This window comes from Suricata suricatta, chromosome X, assembly GCF_006229205.1.
Source record: "Suricata suricatta isolate VVHF042 chromosome X, meerkat_22Aug2017_6uvM2_HiC, whole genome shotgun sequence".
Lineage (NCBI taxonomy): Eukaryota > Metazoa > Chordata > Mammalia > Carnivora > Herpestidae > Suricata > Suricata suricatta.
Window position 1 is genome coordinate 82,991,389 of NC_043717.1, and position 18,540 is coordinate 83,009,928.

Genomic DNA, 18,540 nt, shown 5'->3' on the forward strand with positions numbered 1-18,540 from the left:
GAGCCTGTCTTCAGATCCTGTGATTCCTTCTCTCTGACCCTCCCTTGCTCACGCTGCCTCTCTCAAAAAAACAACAAAACCCCATTAAAATAGTCTTTTGATTTCATTCACCAATTTGAAACTACAGAAATTCAGTTCACGGGCCATACAAAAACACCAGGCCAACCAGTCAGATAACCCCTGGTTCAGAGAATTCCTACTCGTATTCAAGACTGGCATTATAGAATAGTATCTAAGGGCACCTGGGTGGCTCCATCAGCTGAGTGTCCGACTTCAGCTCAGGTCATGATTGCAGTTTGTGGGTTCGAGCCCTGCGTCAGGCTCTATGCTGGCCGCTCAGAGCCTGGAGCCTGCTTCCGATTCTATGTGTCCCTCTTTCTCTGCCCCTCCCCTGCTCATGATCTGTCTCTCAAAATAAATGTTAAAAAATTAAAAAAAAATAGAGAGCAGAAAAGAAAAACGAATAGTACCTAAAAAATGCTATTTAAGAATGTGCTTGGGCACCTGGGGAGGTCTCAGTCAGTTGTGTCTAATTCTTGATCTCAGAGTCCTGAGTTTGGGCCCAATGCTGGGGTCTGCACCACACATGAAGGCTACTTAAAAAAGGAATGTGCTGCTTCAGAAATATTCACTTCCCATAAGGTGTAAGAGCCATAAGCCACATGGAGCTTTTTAATTATAATCAAAGAAAAACTTAAAAATCAGCTCTTGGGGTGCCTGGATGGCTCAGTCGGTTAAGTGTCCAACTTCACCTCAGGTCACCATCTTGTGCTTTGTGGGTTAGAGCGCCACGTCGGGCTCTGTGCTAACAACTCAGCCTGGAGCCTGCTTTGGATTCTGTGTCTCCCACCCCTGTCAAAAATAAACAAACATTAAAAAAAAAACAAAAAACAGTTCTTCACTCAAACTAGCCACACTTCAAATACCTGGTAACCAAAAGATATTTCTGCAAGACTACAGAAAGTTCTACTGAAACAGTGCTGTGGGAGACCTGACAGGAGGGGGAAGTCGGCACGTCACAAATGAGAACACGACAGCAATTCAACCAGAACGTCTCAGTGTTTATTCCTGAACCAACCTACTGATGCAAAATCCTAACAGAGAAGTCGTTTCCCTGATGAAACCGGTCTAGAGGTCGGGGAAACGGGGAGGTGACAGAGCCGGAACGCGGTACTTGCGGGAGGCAGAATAGACGTGGGCCATCTCCCGTCCGATCCCTTAGAGACCCAGCTTCGTTCTTCTCCAGTGCCGCCTCTTGGAGTTGTACCTGCACGGAAGGAAACAAAGTTACAAAGCAGTCTGACTCCACCTTCACAAAGTTACAAAGCAGTCTGACTCCACCTTCACAAAGTTACAAAGCAGTCTGACTCCACCTTCGCAAAGTTACAAAGCAGTCTGACTCCACCTTCGCAAAGTTACAAAGCAGTCTGACTCCACCTTCGCAGCCCTCAGGCAGCACAAACTTTGCCTTTTAAGTGCCGTAAAATCCGGGAAAGGCAAAGGCTCCCAGTTTTCCTTCCCTTAACTAGTCTGGAGCGCTCTTTGGAGAGTAAAAAGTGATTTGTTGGATGTGTTTAAGAACTAGTCAAATCGAATTTTTGCCTCTCCAAATGACTCCAGGCTAGGAAAACACACTGGTTCTGGAGATTGGACTAGGGGGGAAGCCGTTCCCCTCTCAAGAGTATGCCTGCCCACTTGTGATTCATCACTGAGACCCAGGCATTTCGGAACCTCCCCTCTTTGAAAACATCAACACAGCATTTCTACATCACAAGTCACACACACATAAGAAAGCTCCTGCAGAATGTTTACGGTAGATTAACACCCCCAATCACCCCAGCACCAGAACAAGTGACTTGCAGCGAGAAGGTTCCTCAGAATTGTCCCTGTCAATGTCCTGATTTTACCCTTAGTGAGGCAAAATCCAAAGTGACCAAGACAGGTTTTCTCTCAGCAGGATAATGCCAGCACTTCCACAAAACGAAGCACTGTAATTGCGACCTGCTTTAATACACTTTAAACATCTAACTCTATAGATTTTGGCTCAGGTCATGATCTCACGGTTCTCAAGTTCACGTCCCACATAGGGCTCCACACGGAAAGCGTGGAGCCTGCTTTGCCTGTTAGCCTAGATGACCCCAGACACTTCCTGTAGCGATTCTAGCAATTTCCCAAAACCATCAATTCAACTACTTCTGCAGTAGAGGGCAATCTTTCAATTTTTAGAAATATAAACACCTCAAAGACGGACTGTGTGAGCAATGAGACAGCCTCCAATTTTACATTCTGGCTCAGACTGAAGACAACAGAAAATTAACAAATATTGGAATGTCTGCCCTTAATCCCAGCCATGGGCTGGGCTGCTGTCCAGGAACACAGAGGAAGCACATTAAAACAAAACAAAAAATACAACAACCCCAGAAAACACGCAGGTGGTTATAGGGGGTCCTTACCTGATTTTGTTACCAGTTTTCATCCGAATCCATTGGGGAATGGGACGATTCTGCTTTTGTTTCTTGGCCAGGAATCGCTTGATCCTGAAAGTCTTGTGAGAAGACTGGAATGAAATGAAAAGGTAATCGATTAAAAAAATTTTCTTAACGTTTATTTTTGAGAGAAAGACAGCCTGAGCATGGGAGGGGGAGGGGGAGAGAGAGGCATGCTCGTGAGCGCACACGGACTCTAAAGTAGGCTCCAGGCTCCAAGCTGTCAGCACAGAGCCTGATCTGATGCGGGGCTCCAACTCCTGAACCTCGAGATCATGACCTGAACCGGAAGTCAGACACCAGACTGAGCCACCCAGATGCCCCCAAAAGATAATCAATTTAGACAGCAACACCAGAGCTTGCTCAAACGATTCGAAGTCAGGAACTCCCTCAATCCACAAAAGGCTAGGGTGCCTTCCACTCTTTCCTGCTGTCACCCGGGGCCCAGAGGACCACTGGGGATGGCTGGGGAACTTGGTTTTCACAAAAGAACACAAGTTCTTGGTCAGCCAGGACAATCTATCACTTGCAAGTCAACGAATCTCAGCGCACTACATAAAACAGGTACCTAACTTCAAGAATCGTCCCAAGAGCAATTAAGATATACACAAAGTCCTAAACAGTCAATAAGTCTATTCTAACCACTGACCATTGTGGTATAATTCTAACTCCGCTTGAAACATAATTTCCAAGGATGACTTTCCCAATTTTTCATAGCGTTTTTGGCTTTAAGAACTAGGGTCATCGAAGTCCAACCCCAACCACCCGCCTCTCCTCAGGTTGCAGGACTGTCGGGAAATGGCAGGAGTGGTAGTCTCGGTTCTGGCCACGTTCAACGTGGTCCAACACACCCTTGCGTAACAGGGGCCATTACAAAGAAGGCAAAGATAACGCTCCTCTCTCCCGGCTCCCGGTAGCAGCTGTACGTTTTCTGTCAACTAAAACCACCACTAGATACCGATTGTCTCCACACTTCGAAGCACATACCAATTGTTAAGTTTTCAGAAAACGATCGCAGGTAAAAATCCACGACCATAATTGTCCGCAGTTGGCATTTTAGCAAGAACGCCCTAATAGCATATAAATTCACACTACAGCACCCCTTCTTCCAGATGCTTCCACAGGGGAGACACTTAAATCCTCGAACAAAGGACTAATCGGGTACGCAGCTGTCAGCCAACTTAAACCATTTCCGAAAACCAGCTGACCACATTCCCTTCTCGATGCCTGGCACGGTCCGCGTGCCCCACTGTCGGCCCCAATTTTTGGACTGGATCTCCCCCCGCCCCCGCCGACTTCTCTCCCTGTCCCAGAATGACAGTTCGCTCCAAAAAGGCGAAGGGCAGGGGGAACCCCGCTAGCCTGGGCAGCTGCCTGGAGCACAAGGCACCACCCCCGCCCTCGGGTTCTCCATCACCCCTAGCTTCCCGCCAGGCCTGTAGCTGAGCAGTGGCCAAATTCGGCCTTTTCCGAACAAAGCCTTAAAAAGGTCCCCGCACTGCGACATAGGGTGCGGTGCCGATGAGATCGCGGGGACCTCAAGTGTCGCGAAAACATCCCGGGGCCGATGGTAACGGATAAACTTACCATGGCGAGACACAGGCAACGGCACTCACCACGATGGCAGAGAGGCGGAAAGAGAAGGGAGAGGGCGGGAGGACGCATTTTGAAGACGTCGCCAGAGGCGGGGCTCGGAAGTTGGTTGCCATAACCCTATGGCCGTCTCGGGCCTCCCCTCAACCTTAGCCCCGCTCGCGTGCGCGTGCGCGCGCGTGCGCACTCTGGTGGGAACGCGGCTAATGGCGCTCGGCCGTGCGAAATGGAATTTGTGTTGCGCCATTTCCGTAAGTGCGGCCCTCGGGAGCAGGGCACAGGCTCACTGCTTCGTGGGTGAGGCACGAGCCGGTGGTAAAAGCCGGAGCGGTAACCCTTCCGAAGGCAGAGAGAGCAGAGTGAGCGGGGCTAGCTGCAGGGGCTGGTAGGGGAGACGTCACGTCCGAGTGCAAGCGACTTCGGTCCTGGGTTTAGGAAGGAGTCCGCTGAGGGTTAACCTCCGCCGGGGGGGCCGGGCAGCACACATCTCCGCCTTACCTCGACCTCTAGAAGTGGTTTCGAGCTGGCTGGGCCGTGCTGGACGGGAAGTGATGGTGGTGTTGGAGGAAGCAGGAGAGGGTGGCGAGGGCTGCACCAAGTGGGTCCAGTAAGGCTAGGCAAGAGATTGCTCATCAAGGTCTAAGCTGAGAAATTTCGGGGTTACCTTTTCCTTGACTACTGGGAATACCAGACTGACTTTTAGGCCCCTTTGCAAAATGTATAGGGATTAATGACATGCGTTTTGGAGGTTAATGATCCCCGCTTTCGTGTGTTTCTTCATATTTAAAAGCAAAAACTTGGGGCGCCTGGGTGGCTCAGTCAGTTGAGCGTCCGACTTCGGCTCAGGTTATGCTCTCACGGTTCGTGGGTTCGAGCCCCACATCGGGCTCTGTGCTGACAGCTCAGAGCCTGGAGCCTGTTTCGGATTCTGTGTCTCCCTCTCTTTCTGACCCTCCCCAGCTCGTGCTGTCTCTGTCTCTCAAAAAAAAAAAAAAATTAAAAATAAAAAAAAAATAAAAGCAAAAACTTATGGGACGCCTGGGTGGCTCAGCCGGATGACCCTCCCACTCTTGATTTAGCCTCAGGTCCTGATCCCAAGATCGTGGTAGCCCCACGTGGGCTGTGTGCTGAGCGTGGAACCTGCGTAAGATTCTTTACCTCTGGTCTTCCCTCCCCGCCCACCCCCACTGCGCCTGTGCGCTCTCTGTCTCTAAAATAAAAAAAATAATAATAAATCCTCTATGTATCTTTGCAGTCACCTTAAGCAATTTTGCACCAGTAGATTAAGGTAAGGGTTTTTAACCTGGGGTCCACAAATGGTCCATTTATAGAATTCACAGGATACATGAACTAGGATGGGAAAAAAATCACAACTTTTTATCAAACTGTCTGAAACTTAGCTCTTTCTTTATTTACAAAGGTGGGCAACAAACTATAGTGGCGTCAACAGTTCCCATGACTTTGTCACCAGTAGAAACCAAATTGCAGTTGATGCAGATGTCTTGAAATAGCATTTACACATTGATCACTTGTTTGAAATTATAGTACTGTTGACCCTTCAACAACATGGATTTGAACTGTATGAATCCACATATGTAGATTTCTTTGATTAATACAGTACACGACTATATTTTCTTTTGTGACTTTCTTTTTTAACTTTTATTTTTGAGAGACAGAGACAGTGTGATCAGGGGAGGGGCAGAGAAACATACACACAGAATCTGAAACAGGCTCCAGGCTCTGAGCTGTCAGCACAGACAGAACCCGACGTGGTGCTCGAACCCACGAACCTTTAGAACATGACCTGAGATGAAGTTGGATGCTTAACTGACTGAGCCACCCAGGTGCCCCTGTGATTTTCTTAATAAACTTTTCTCTAGCATACTTTATCAGAAGGATATAGTATGTAATACATATAACATATAGAATATATGTAAATCAACAATTTGTTTTTATCAGTAAGGCTTCTGGTCAGCAGTAGGATATTAAGTTTTGGGGGGATTCAAAAGTTACATGTAGATTTTCCACTGCATAGGGTCAGCACCCCTAATCCTTGCATTGTTCAAGGGTAAACTGTAGTTATTAGACCCATAAGTAGAACTGTGTTAAGAAACCCATTTGTCCTGGGCACTTGGGTGGCTCAGTCAGTTAAGCACTGACTCTTGATTTCGGTTTGGGGAGGGATTGGGCCTGGAGTCTGGCTCTGTGGTGACAGTATGGAACCTGCCTGGGATACCCTCACTCCCTCTCTTCTGCCCTTCCCCTGATTCTCTCTCTCTGTCTCTCTCCTTCTCTCAAAATAAATAAACATTAGGGGTGCCTGGGTGGCTCAATCCATTGACCGTCGGGCTTTGGCTCAGGTCATGATCTCACGATTCGAGTCCCGCATCGGGCTCTGTGCTGACAGGTAGCTCCGAGCCTGGAGCCTGTTTCAGAATCTCTCCCTCTCTCTCTCTCTGACCCTCCCCTGCTTGTGCTGTCTCTCTGTCTCTCTAAAATAAAGTAAAATAAAAATTATTTTAAAAATAGGGAGCCTTGGTGACTCAAGTCACTTTAGCGTCCAACCCTTGATTTTGGCTCAGGTCATGATCTCGAAGTTCGTGGGATCTAGTACCGAGTTGGGCTCTGTGCAGACAATGCAGAGCCTGCTTGGGATTCTCTCCCCCCCACCGCTCCCCCCTCTCTCTGCCCCTACCCCGCTGGTATGTGGTCTCTAAATAAATAAATAAACTTAATTTTTAAAAAAGCCCATATGTTATTACAGCACACATTTCTTTTGGAAAATATTTTGGTAACTGTATTACAGTGTAGTTGGTTTTCTTTGTAGTCCTATGTACTCTGTTTTATGCATTCGAAAACATTCTGAAAATAAACTTCATCTGACTGCCAAAGGATTCCACAGCACAAAAATGGTTAGGAATCCCTATATTGGAGTATAGTGACAGATGGTAGAACAAACTAGGTGGGAGACTTTGGAAATAGTCCGGGCAAGAAATGATGATCCATAGGGGGCCTGGCTGGCTCAGGACGTAGCGATTATGACTCTTGATTTGGGGTTGTGAATTCCAGCCTGAAGTTGGGTGTAGAGATGACTTAAAAATAAAATCTTAAGAAAAAAGAAATGGGGGCGCCTGAGTGGCTCAGTCGGTTAAGCGTCCGACTTAGGCTCAGGTCATGATCTCAGGTCCGTGAATTTGAGCCCTGAGCTGGGCTCTGTGCTGACAGCTCAGAGCCTGGAACCTGCTTCAGATTCTGTGTCTCCCTCCCTCTCTCTCTGCCCCTCCCCATCTCATGCTCTGTCTCTCAAAAATAAATAAACATTAAATAAATTAAAAAAGAAATGGCCCAAAGTGAAGCAGTCTCCAGGATGTTGAATAAGAAAAAATAAAATCAAGAGATGATTATGACATTAACAGGACTTGGTCCAGGTTTCTGTCTTGAGCAACTGGATGCTGGTGGCTTAAGTCTAGAGAGGAAATACACAAACAGTAAGAAGCTTGCGCCAAATTTAGTAACCATTTTTTACGATCTTTATTTTGAGAGTGTGCGTGTGCACGTGTGCGCATGCACCGCACACGCGTGAGAGGAGGGGAGGGGCAGAGAAAAGAGAGAGAGAATCCCAAGCAGGCTCCAATTTCAGCTTGGAGCCCAATGCAAGGCAGGGCTCGATTCAGACTGAGATCATGCCCTGACGCAAAATCGAGAGTCAGCCACTTCACCGACGGAGCCACCCAGGTGGTCCTAATAACTATTTTTTAACAGCAAAACTTTAGTTACTTTAATCCCATCCGGTTTTTAATTCAGACCCTCATCCGGATCATTTTATGTTTAATTGAAGTGAGACCTCAGGCTTCTTAACCTGGATTTTTATTATTTATTTGAGAGCCTGTATCTGGTTTTTGGTGGCCCAGAGGAGCAGCCAATAAGCCTTTAGTTGCTGAATTACCATCATTATCATCATTGTAGCTACCATTTACCGAGGTTTAGGGTGCTACTGACACTGTGCTAAGAGCTTATAAAAATCAACTCTTTTTTTTTGCCTTTTTAAACTGCTTTACTAACTTCACAATATATAATGAGCATCTTGCCGTACAATAGGGTAAAACTCCCCTGCAGACAGAATCTTACAGATTGGGTCAAAATAGAACATTCAGTTAGAGGCTGGTAACAGGAGACCCACAAGAGACATGGAACACCAGAAGGTTTACAACAAAGGTACACTGAGAACATGTAAGTTGAGGAAGCAGGTGTGTCTTCCTATTAACTTCAGGGAAAACAGGATTCAAGGCATGAGGCAAAACTCATCCTGATGGTCACGGTGAAGGAGGGTCAGTGCTCACCACCAGCGGACCATGACCGAATTGCCTTTCCCTCAGCTGTCTCCCTCCTCCCCAATCCTTTCCATAGTCTCTTTTTTTTTTTTTAAGTTTATTTGAGAGAGACAGTGGGACACCTGGGTGGCTCAGTTGGTTAAGCATCGGACTCTTGATTTTAGCTTAGGTCATGATCTCACAGTTCATCAGTTCAAGCCCTGCATCAGGCTTTGCGCTGACAGCATGCAGCCTTCTTGGGATTCTTTCCCTCCCTCTCTCTCTGACCCTCCTCCGCTTACTCCCTCTTGCTCTCCCTCTCTCAAAATAAATAAATGGGGGTGCCAGAGCAAGAGAGGGAGACAGAGAATCCCAAACAGGCTCTGCACTGTCAGCACGGAGCCCAAGGCCGGGCTCGAACCCAGGAAACCAGGAGATCATGAACTCAGCCGAAACCAAGAGTCTCAAGCTTAACTGACTGAGCCACCCAGGTGTCCCACCATGTTCTCTTCTGTCACCCTTGGTCTGCAAGCCTCCATGTCATGCCCCCGTCTAGATGCAGGATGGGCTGCCACACACAGAACCACCTAGGCTCACAGTATTCACCAGCGTCCAAAGGCAAGGTCAAGGATTCCTCCTTTATTATCAGCTTGCTCCATTTCATCCTTTTGTTTTGTTTTCTTGGTTGGCATTTTCCATGTTGAGATTTTTTTTACTGCTTGTTCCTCTTTGGATGCCATAGCTCCTGGGCGCATCCTGTGGTCTCTTACCTGTCTCCAGAATGGGGAGTGTGCCATCGCAGCACTTAGACCTGCCCACCTGCTCCCCCTGCACCTCCTACTCTTTGGGGCTGCCCTTGACCTGCATGCCCACAGGGCCACCAGGGGTACCAAGAAGAGCAAATCATCATTTTTTTTTATGTTTATTTTTGAGAGAGAGACTGTGTGAGCAGGTGAGGGGCAGAGAGAGAGGGAGACACAGACTCCAAAGCAGGGTCCAGGCTGTGAGTTGTCAGCACAGAGCCTAATGCGGGGCTCAAACCCACAAGCTGTGAGATCCTGACCTCAGTCGAAATCAGACAGTTAACTGACTGAGCCACCCAGGTGCCCTTCATCTATTTAATTTTTACAGCTTTATAGGGCAATCTTTGTTCTACCTGATTTTGCTTCTACCTTGCGTGCTACCCTTTCTGAGTTTCTTTTGCTGATTCTTCCTTATGTCAATTCCTTTTTAACATTGGAGAGCCCCAAGGTTCAGTTTTGAACCTCTTCTTTTTTAAAAAATTTTAAAGTTTATTTATTTACATTGAGAGAGACAGTGAGAGCAGGGGAGCGACAGAAAAGAGAGGGAGAGAAAGAATCCCAAGCAGGCTCTGCGCTCTCTGCACAGAGCCCCATGTGGGGCTCGAACTCACAAACCTGTGAGATCATGACCTGAGCTGAAACCAAGAGTCAGATACTTAACCAACTGAGCCGCCTAGGCACCCCTGGACCTTTTCTCTCTTCTCTATACACTCCCTCCTTTGGCGATTTCATCCAGTATCATGGCTCTAAATAGTCTCCAGCCTAGACCTCTCCTGAGCTCCTGTCACCTTCTCAGCCTCCACTTGGATGTCTCATACATATCTTAAACTTAGTATGTCCCAAACAGAGCTCCTGACCTTTTCACCCCTAACTGGCTCACTCGAAGTCCTCCGCATCACAGCAAACGGCACCTGCATTCTTCCTGTCGCTTTGGTCAAAATTTATCTTCCACTCTTCTCTTTCACCTTACATCTGGATGGTCAGCACACCTGGTCGGCCTGGCTTTGAAATTGATCCAGAGCCGAAGGACTTCTCATCACCTCTACCCTGGTCTGAGCCACCCTCTCTCACCTAGATTGTTTTAGGGCCCCTCACTGCTCTGCCCACTTGCTGGCTTCTCTCCAGCAGCCAGAGTGACCCTTTCAAGACCTCAGGCAGGGGCGCTGGGTGGCTCAGTCAGTTCAGCATCTGACCTCAGTTCAAGTCATGATCTCACAGTTCGTGAGTTTGAGCCCCACATCCGGCTCTGTGATGACAGCTAGCTCAGAGCCTGGAGCCTCCTTCAGATTCTGTGTCTCCCTCTCTCTCTGCCCCTCCCCCACTCACACTCTGTCTCTGTTTCTCTCAAAAATAAACATTAAAATAAAAAAACCTTAGGCAGATCATGGCGCTCATCTGCTCAGTGAGCTCCAATGGCTCCCCATTCCTCTCCTACTAAAGGAAAGTACAGGGGCACCTGGGTGGCTCAGACTCTTTCTTTCGGCTCAGGTCATGATCTCACAGTGGTGAGATCAAGCCCTGCTTCAGGCTCTGCACTGAGCGTGGAACCTGCTTGAGACTCTCCCACCCGTCTCCTATTCACGTGTGCGCTCTCTGTCAAAAAATAATAAAGATAATAAATTTTAAAAAGGGGGGTGCCTGGGTGGTGCAGTCGGGTAAGCGTCCGACTCTTGATCTCCGCTCAGGTCATGATCCGCAGTTCATGAGATCAAACCCTGCATCAGGCTCTGCGCTGATGGCACTGAGCCTGCTTAGGATTCTTCTGTCTCTCCTTCTCTCTGCTCCTTCCCCATTGTTCATTCTCTCTCTCTCTCTCTATCAAAATAAATACACTTAAGAATTAAAAAAAAAATAAAGCACAGGAATTTGCAGTGGCCTCAAAGGCCCTACCCAGTTGGTTGGACATTAGTTTTCTCGCCCAACCTCCTGCTATTCTCTCTCTCACTTCGCAAAAGCCTCACTGACCTTGCTCTATCTGAAACACGCCAGACCCAGTTCTCTTCACGGCCTCACAGTGGCTGTGCTCCTTCCCTGGGACTCGGTTCCCCCAGGTGTCCCACAGCTGGCTTCCTCCCTGCGTGCAAGTCAAGGCTCAAATGTCTCCATTTAGGAGACACCATTTCCCCAAATGCTCTGTATTCCCTGCTTTTCATGATGACATTTATTAGCATCTATCATGTCACATCATGTATTTGTTTATTGTCTAATTCCACATTGGAATTAAGCTCATTGAGGGCAGAGAGATTCTTTTAACTATTTTGAAATAATCAGGGATTCATAAGAACTCATAAAAATCTACAGAGAGATCTTGTGCACCCTTCACTCAGCTTCTAGCATTAGCGTCTTGCGTTACTATCATATAATATCAAAACCAGGAAACTGACATTGAAACAATCCAAAGAGCTTCCTCAGATTTCACCAGTTAGATGTGCACTCATCTGTGTGTGTGCAGTTCTATAGTTTTATCATATGTGTAACTTTGTGGTTGCGTGTGTGTATGTGTGTGTACTTCTATATATTTCTAAATTTTTTAACATTTATTTATTTATGAGAGACAGAGACAGAATGAGCAGGGGAGAGGGCAGAGAGCAAGGGAGACACAGAATGTGAAGCAGACTTCAGGCTCCGAGCCGTCAGCACAGAGCCTGACGCGGGGCTTGAACTCATGAGCCATGCGATCTGCCCAAGTCAGACGCTAAACCAACTGAGCCACCCAGGCACCCCAGTTGTTCTATATAGTTTTATCACATATGTAACTTCATGGAACGACCATCAGAGTAAAATCTAGAACTGTACCATTACCACAAGCCTCCACAAGGGCAGGGCTTTTTGATCGAATCTGTTCGCTCCGGTACCCCCAGCACCAAGAACCAAGCCTGACACGGAGTAGGCCTGGGTACCTGTTGAACTGAAAAGGCACCAATGCAGCGCTGACAGACTGAAGCCAGGCCTATCTGAGTTTGAACACCACCAGTGCAACATACGAGCTATGTGACGTTGGATACATAACTCAGTGTGTCTGTGCCTCAGTTCCCTCTTCTGTAAAATGGGGATAAATAATATTACTTAACTCATAGTGCGTGGTGAGGATTCAGAGTCGCTGGCAAGACATGTGAAGCACACGGTAAGGTCTGATTAATAAATACTGGGCACATAATAGTCTCCAAGCTCAGTAAACAGCAGCATTATTTTCATTCTCTTGCATGGTAACAGGGCAGATAGTGCTAGGAAGGAAATAAACTATTACAAGAATATTGAAGGGGAGGGGCACCTGGGTGGCTTGGTCGGTTGGGTGTCCGACTTTGGCTCTGGTCATTATCTCACTGTTTGTGAGTTCGAGCCCCGTTGGGCTCTGTGCTGACAGCTTGGAGCCTGGAGCTGCTTTGGATTCTGTGTCTCTCTCTCTCTCTGTCTGCCTCTCCCCTGCTCACACTCTAAAATAAAAATAAACTTTTTTTTTTTAACATATTGCAGGGGTGCTGATTGCCAGCTAAGGGGAGGAGATGGGATCTGAATCCAGCCTTAGAAGGTGAGAGGTGGTGTTATGGGCTGAATTGTGTTCCCTTAAAATTCATATGTTGAAGCCCTAACCTCAGTATATCAGAACGTGACTGTTTGGAGGTAGGGCCTTTACAGTGGTGATTAAGTTGAAGTGAGGCTTGCTAGTGTGGGCCCTAAAGCAATCTGACTGGTGTCCTTATCAGAAGACATTAGGATACACCAAGAGGCACGAAAGATGCTCAAAGACCACGCGAGAACACAAATGAAGCTGGCCGGCCTCCTGCAAACCAATCAGAGAGGCCTCAGGAGATTTAAAACATTTTTTTAGTTTACTTCTTTTGAGAGAGAGCTAGCATGAGCGAGGGAAGGGGGAGAGAGCGAGAGATGGGGGTGGGGAGAGAATCCCAAGCAGGCTCCACACTGTCATCTGGAGCACAATGGGGGGCTTCAACTCATGAACCATGAGATCATGACCTGAGCAGAAAACCAAGAGTTGGACGCTTAACCGACTGAGCCACCCAGGTGCCCCAGAGAGGCGTCAGGAGAAACCAAACCTTACTGATGCCTTGATCATCTTGACCTTGGATTTCTAGCTTCCAGAACTGTGAGAAATTTCTGTCACTTGAGCCATCCAGCTTGGCATTTTGTTTCCGCAGCCCTGGTGGACTGATACCGGTGAGGTCAGGGCATGGGGAGATGGGGAAGAGGGCTTTCCTGCCAGAAGGAGCCACAGCCACCAGTCACAAGAGACATGTAAAGCGAAGGAGACAAGAAGAGCCATGAGAGAGAGTGGTGAGCTCAAGACACAAAGAAGGGATGGTATTTTGTAAATGTAGTTGTTAAATTATGTAAATATCTTACATGGTTCCCTCCTATCTAACCCTACCTTTCCTCTCCTAGGCGTTTTCCCAACGGAAAGGTGAACAGATGTGCATCCAGAGGAATGTACTAAATTGCTTGTAGCAGAATTATTTCTGATAGCCCCCAACTGGCAACTGACCTAACCGTTCAGCATGTGCCCAGATATAGTTTATTGCCTATTTACCAAGGTCTGCATTCAGCAGCAGTTCTCAAAGTGTGGCCGGGTCAGAGGGTCTGCGAGGTCAACATGATGTTTATACTCCTACAAAGAAATCACTTGCTTCGTTTACTCTCATGCACTCGTGAGCATGCCCAGGAGTTTTCAAGAGGCTGTGTGACTAGAAGACTTCCTTGCTGTGACAGACAACAGAATGTGTGTACTTGTGTTTTCAATATTCCTGTTTTAGGGCCGCCTGGGTGGCTCAGACATTAAACATCCGACTTCGGCTCAGGTCATGATCTCACGGTTCGTGCGTTCGAGTCCCACGTCTGGTGAGCTCCAGTCCCACTTCGGGTGAACATGAGGCCCGCATCACATCGGGTGAGCCCTGCTTCTCTCTCTCTCTCTTTCTCCCTGTCTCTGTCTCTGGGATTCTCTCTCTCTCAAAAAAAAAAAAAAAAAAAAGAAAAGAAAAAAAGGACTCTTAAGGAGTCTTAAGACCAAAACATTTACAGAGTGCTTCTGCCCGGCAATGGAAATAAACAAACTACGACAAAACCACCATGGCACAGATGATCTCATCCACATCCACAAAAATGTGGTACAGATGAAGCCAGACAAGAACACGCATGCTATGGGATTCCATTTACGTAAAGACCAAAACCAGGAGAATGGAATCAGTGTGGTGCAAAGCAGGATAGTGGTTATTCTTGGGGGCGGGGTGCGCTGATCATACTCTTTTCCTACTCTTTTTAAAAATTTTTTTTGTTTATTTATTTTTTTAAACTTTTTTTCCTGTTTTTTTATTTCTCTTTGAGAGACAGAGAGACAGCACAAGCAGGGGAGGGTCAGAGAGAGAAGGAGACACAGAATCTGAAACAGGCTCCAGGCTCTGAGCTAGCTGTCAGCACAGAGCCCAACGCGGGGCTCGAACCCACGAACCATGAGATCCTGAGCTGAAGCCAGAGGCTTAACTGACTGAGCCACCCACGTGCCCCTGTTTATTTATTTTTGAGACAGAGAGAGCATGAGCAGGGTAGGGGCAGAGAGAGAGGGAGACACAGAATGTGAAACAGGCTCCAGGCTCTGAGCTGTCAGCACAGAACCTGATGCGGGGCTTGAACCCATCAACAGCAAGATGACTTTAACCCCGATCATACTCTTTTTCTTGACCTGGGTGCTGTTTGTGTGTGTGCTCACTTTGTGAAAATTCATCTAGCTGTACACTTCAGGACTGTACACTTGTGTGCATGGGTGTTGTATTTCAGCGTAACGTTAAAAACTAATTTATATGAATCTACAGACAAAACTGTAAACGAGGGGGTGCCTGGGGGGCTCAGTCGGTTGAAGGGTTGAATGTCCGACTTGGCTCAGGTCATGATCTCATGGTTGGGGAGTTTGAACCCTGCATTAGGCTTTCGCTGTCAGCACAGGGCCCACTTCAGATCCTGTCCCCCTCTGTCTGCCCCTCCCCTGCTGGTTCGTTCTCTCCCCCCACCTCTCTCTCAAAAATAAACATTAAAAAAAAAACCATAGGAGCGCCTGGTGGCTCAGTCTGTTAAGCATCCGACTTTGGCTCAGGTCATGATCTCATGGTCTGTGGGTTTGAGCCCCGTGCCGGTCTTTGTGCTGACAGCTCAGAGCCTGGAGCCTGCTTCAGATTCTGTGTCACCCTTGCTCTCTGCCCCTCCCCCACTTGTGGTCTGTCCCTGTCTCAAAAATAAACTATAAAAATATTAAAAAAAAAAAAAAAGAAAAATGAACAAAACTACAAATGAAACATTTGCAGAGGTCTTTCTGTCATCCCAGCCCCCCCCCCCAACCAGGTCCATAAGCTACATTTTCCCGTTGACTCTTCTCCTCCGTTTACCCCTCTGTTCTAATCTGACAGCAAGTCCTCTTGATGCTCTCTTTAACACATAGCTAAATGGGGCACCTGGGTGGCTCAATCAGTTGTGTCCAACTTTGGCTCAGGTCATGATCTCATGGTTTGTGGGTTTGAGCCCCACATCCAGCTCTGTGCTGACAGCTAGCTCAGAGCCTGGAGCCTGCTTCGGATTCTGTGTCTTTTTCTCTCTCTCTCTGCCCCTCCACCACTCATGCTCTATTTCTGTCTCAATAATAAATAAAAAAAATTTTAAAAACGCACAACAGCTAGAATTCACATGCCCCCGACACTGCCTCCAGACTGGCTCAAGATACCACCCCCCCCCCACCTGAGTCATGTCAAAAGCCTCTTAACTCTTCTGCCTTCTTCTGACACTACCCCCTCCAGTCTCTTCTTAGTGCAGCAGCCAGAGTGATCCTGGGTTTGTTTTTTTAAGTTAGCTTATTTATTTTGACAGTGGGGCGGGGGGGGGGAGGGGGGCCGAGAGCGCGAGAGAGACAGAGGGGATCCCAAGCAGGCTCTGCGCTGCTCCTGCCCGATGTGGGGCTCAAACCCACGACGTCGTGAGATCCTGACCTGAGCTGACGGGTTGGACGCTTAACCAACCGAGCCCCCCAGGCACCCCTCCAATCATGTTTTCACCTAGCACTCAAACCGAAACTGTTCTGCACATCACTGGTGACCTGTTTGTTGCTAAATCCTAAGGTAATTTCTCTGATAGGGTCTGATTTGACCTACCAACGTTTGAGTTGACTTCTCCTTGAACTACTTTGTTCGCGTGGCTTCCAGGACAATACGCTTGCTTGGTTTTCTTCCTGTCTTTCTGCTTGTTCAGAACCTCTCTTTCTGGTTCTTTATCTCGTGTCTAAATGCTTGAGCGCTCCAGACCTCTGTCCTTGAGTGTCTTCTCTTCAATCCAGACTCACTCCCGTGGTGATCTCAATCCCATGGCTTCGCATGTCCAAAACCGATAGCCCCCTGCACCACTACACACACACACACACACACACACACACACACTTTTTCTTGCAGTATTCCCCATCTCAATCCTTTCCTCATCCTTCCAGTGGCTTAAATAATCTTTGACTCTCACACCCCCCATCTGGTCAGTCAGCAAATTCTGTGGACTCCACCTACAAAATATGCTCAGAATGGGATCACTTCTGACTATTTCCGTGGCTGCCATCCTGGGCCAGGCCACCATCGTTTCTCTGCTAGAGTACTGCAATAGCTTAACATCTCTTTGCCCTTCTTTTCCCTATTTTGGTCTGTTTTCAACACAGCAGCCAGAGTGATCCTTTTATTCTCAAATACTAAGTCAGATTATATCACACCTCTGCTCAAAACTTTGCGCTGGTTCCTATATTACTTGGAAGAAAAGCCCAAGTCCTAACTATGACCTCTAGTATCTTGCCCCTATTAGCTCTCTGACTTCACGCCATCCCTTTGGCTGCCCTCCACCTTGCTCACTCTACTCCAGCCATGTGGCCTCTGCCGTTCCTGAGCAGGCCAGGCACACTCCTGCCCCAGGGCCTTTTCACATACTTTTTCCTTGGGAGGCTTCGACCTCATGTCCATCTCAAGTCTTTATGCAGAAGTCACCTTCTCATTTAGGCCTTTCAACCTCCAACTGTGAACATCATATTACCTTTCCCTGATTTATTATTTCTGTCAGGCACCTGTGACCTTTTTTTTTTTTTAAGAAACTCTGTAGTTTTTTAAAGTTTTTTTGAGACCGAGCATGTGACTGAGTGGGGAGGGGCAGAGAAGGGAGAGAGGCAGAGAGAGAGGGAGGAGAGAGAATCCCAAGCCTGCACTGACAGTGCAGGGCCTGATGGCCTGATATAGGGCTCAAGTTCAAACTCATGAACTGTGAGATCATGACCTGAGCCAAAATCGAGAGTCAGATGCTTAACCGACTGAGCCACCGAGGCACCCCACCTGTCACTTACTTTTTAAGTAATCTCAACACCCGATGTGGGGCTCCAACGTAACCCTGAGATCAAGAGTCACACGCTCTGCTGACCCAGCCAGCTAGGCGCCCCTGTACCTGTCACTTTCCAACAATACTTATTTGCTTGTTTTATTTACTTTCTCCACTTGAATATAAGCTCCATGGTACATGGTGGGTGTGTGCTTAAGAAATAGTGGGGAAAAAAAAAGAAATAGTGAATGATGGGGCACCTGGGTGGCTCAGTTGGTTAAGTGTCCGACTTCGGCTCAGGTCATGATCTCGCGGTTCGTGGGTTTGAGCCCCGCATCGGGCTGTGCTGACAGCTCAGAGCCTGGAGCCTGCTTCTGATTTTGTGTCTCCCTCTCTCTCTGATCCTGCCCTGCTCGTGCTGTCTCTGTCTCTCAAAAATAAATAAAAAACATTAAAAAAATTAAAAAATAGTCAACAAATGAATGAATAAAAAATGGCAACCTGAGCTAGGGCCACAAAGGGACGGAGAGGAGGAAGATGAATTGGACAAACAATAGTGGTTAGCTATAGGGGGTGAGGATGGAGTCAAGTATGAGCCTCAGTGCTGAGTGGATGGGTGGTTGTCCTCTATAGACAGGAGGACAGGAGGAAACGGAGGCTTGTGGGGCATCTGGGGACAGAGGTCTAGTAGGCAGCTGGATCCGAGATTATGGGAGTGGTCAGGGCTGGAGATACAGAAGAGAACCTCAAAGTCTGGAAACGTAGATAATACACCTTGTATTACACTACTAAGGAACAATTATGTGTTAATCCAGGTCTCCATAGACGCTTCCTTAAGTATTTGGTGAATGAATGACTGAGTTCCGTGAGATTTCTCGGGATGCTTAATCCTACATGTGTAGCTGTCAGTATATACTTCCCAAGAATTCACCAAACGTGAACTTATCTTTGCTACCTTGCCTTCCTTAATAAGGACATAAGTGGTCATCATAGATTTCTGTAGTGTAGAAGACA

General features: G+C 47.4%; 1 protein-coding gene, 1 long non-coding RNA gene and 1 other non-coding gene across 3 annotated transcripts; 1 reads left to right on the forward strand and 2 right to left on the reverse strand.

The window, feature by feature from the left end:
* Positions 1 to 1,040: 1,040 nt before the first annotated feature.
* Positions 1,041 to 4,182, reverse strand: RPL39 (ribosomal protein L39). The gene is made up of 3 exons (XM_029929817.1): positions 4,074 to 4,182; positions 2,454 to 2,557; positions 1,041 to 1,267 (listed from the first exon to the last, which is right to left on the reverse strand). Exons 1-3 carry the CDS (start codon positions 4,149 to 4,151, stop codon positions 1,219 to 1,221), a joined length of 231 nt encoding a protein of 76 aa, XP_029785677.1. The 5' UTR covers positions 4,152 to 4,182; the 3' UTR covers positions 1,041 to 1,218.
* On the reverse strand, positions 1,879 to 2,008 carry LOC115284506. The gene has a single exon (XR_003905252.1). It is a non-coding gene; the product is annotated as a small nucleolar RNA SNORA69 (small nucleolar RNA).
* Positions 4,183 to 4,243: 61 nt separating the features above from the next.
* On the forward strand, positions 4,244 to 14,005 carry LOC115283582. The gene is made up of 4 exons (XR_003905019.1): positions 4,244 to 4,330; positions 12,667 to 12,721; positions 13,350 to 13,485; positions 13,594 to 14,005. It is a non-coding gene; the product is annotated as an uncharacterized LOC115283582 (long non-coding RNA).
* Positions 14,006 to 18,540: the final 4,535 nt, after the last annotated feature.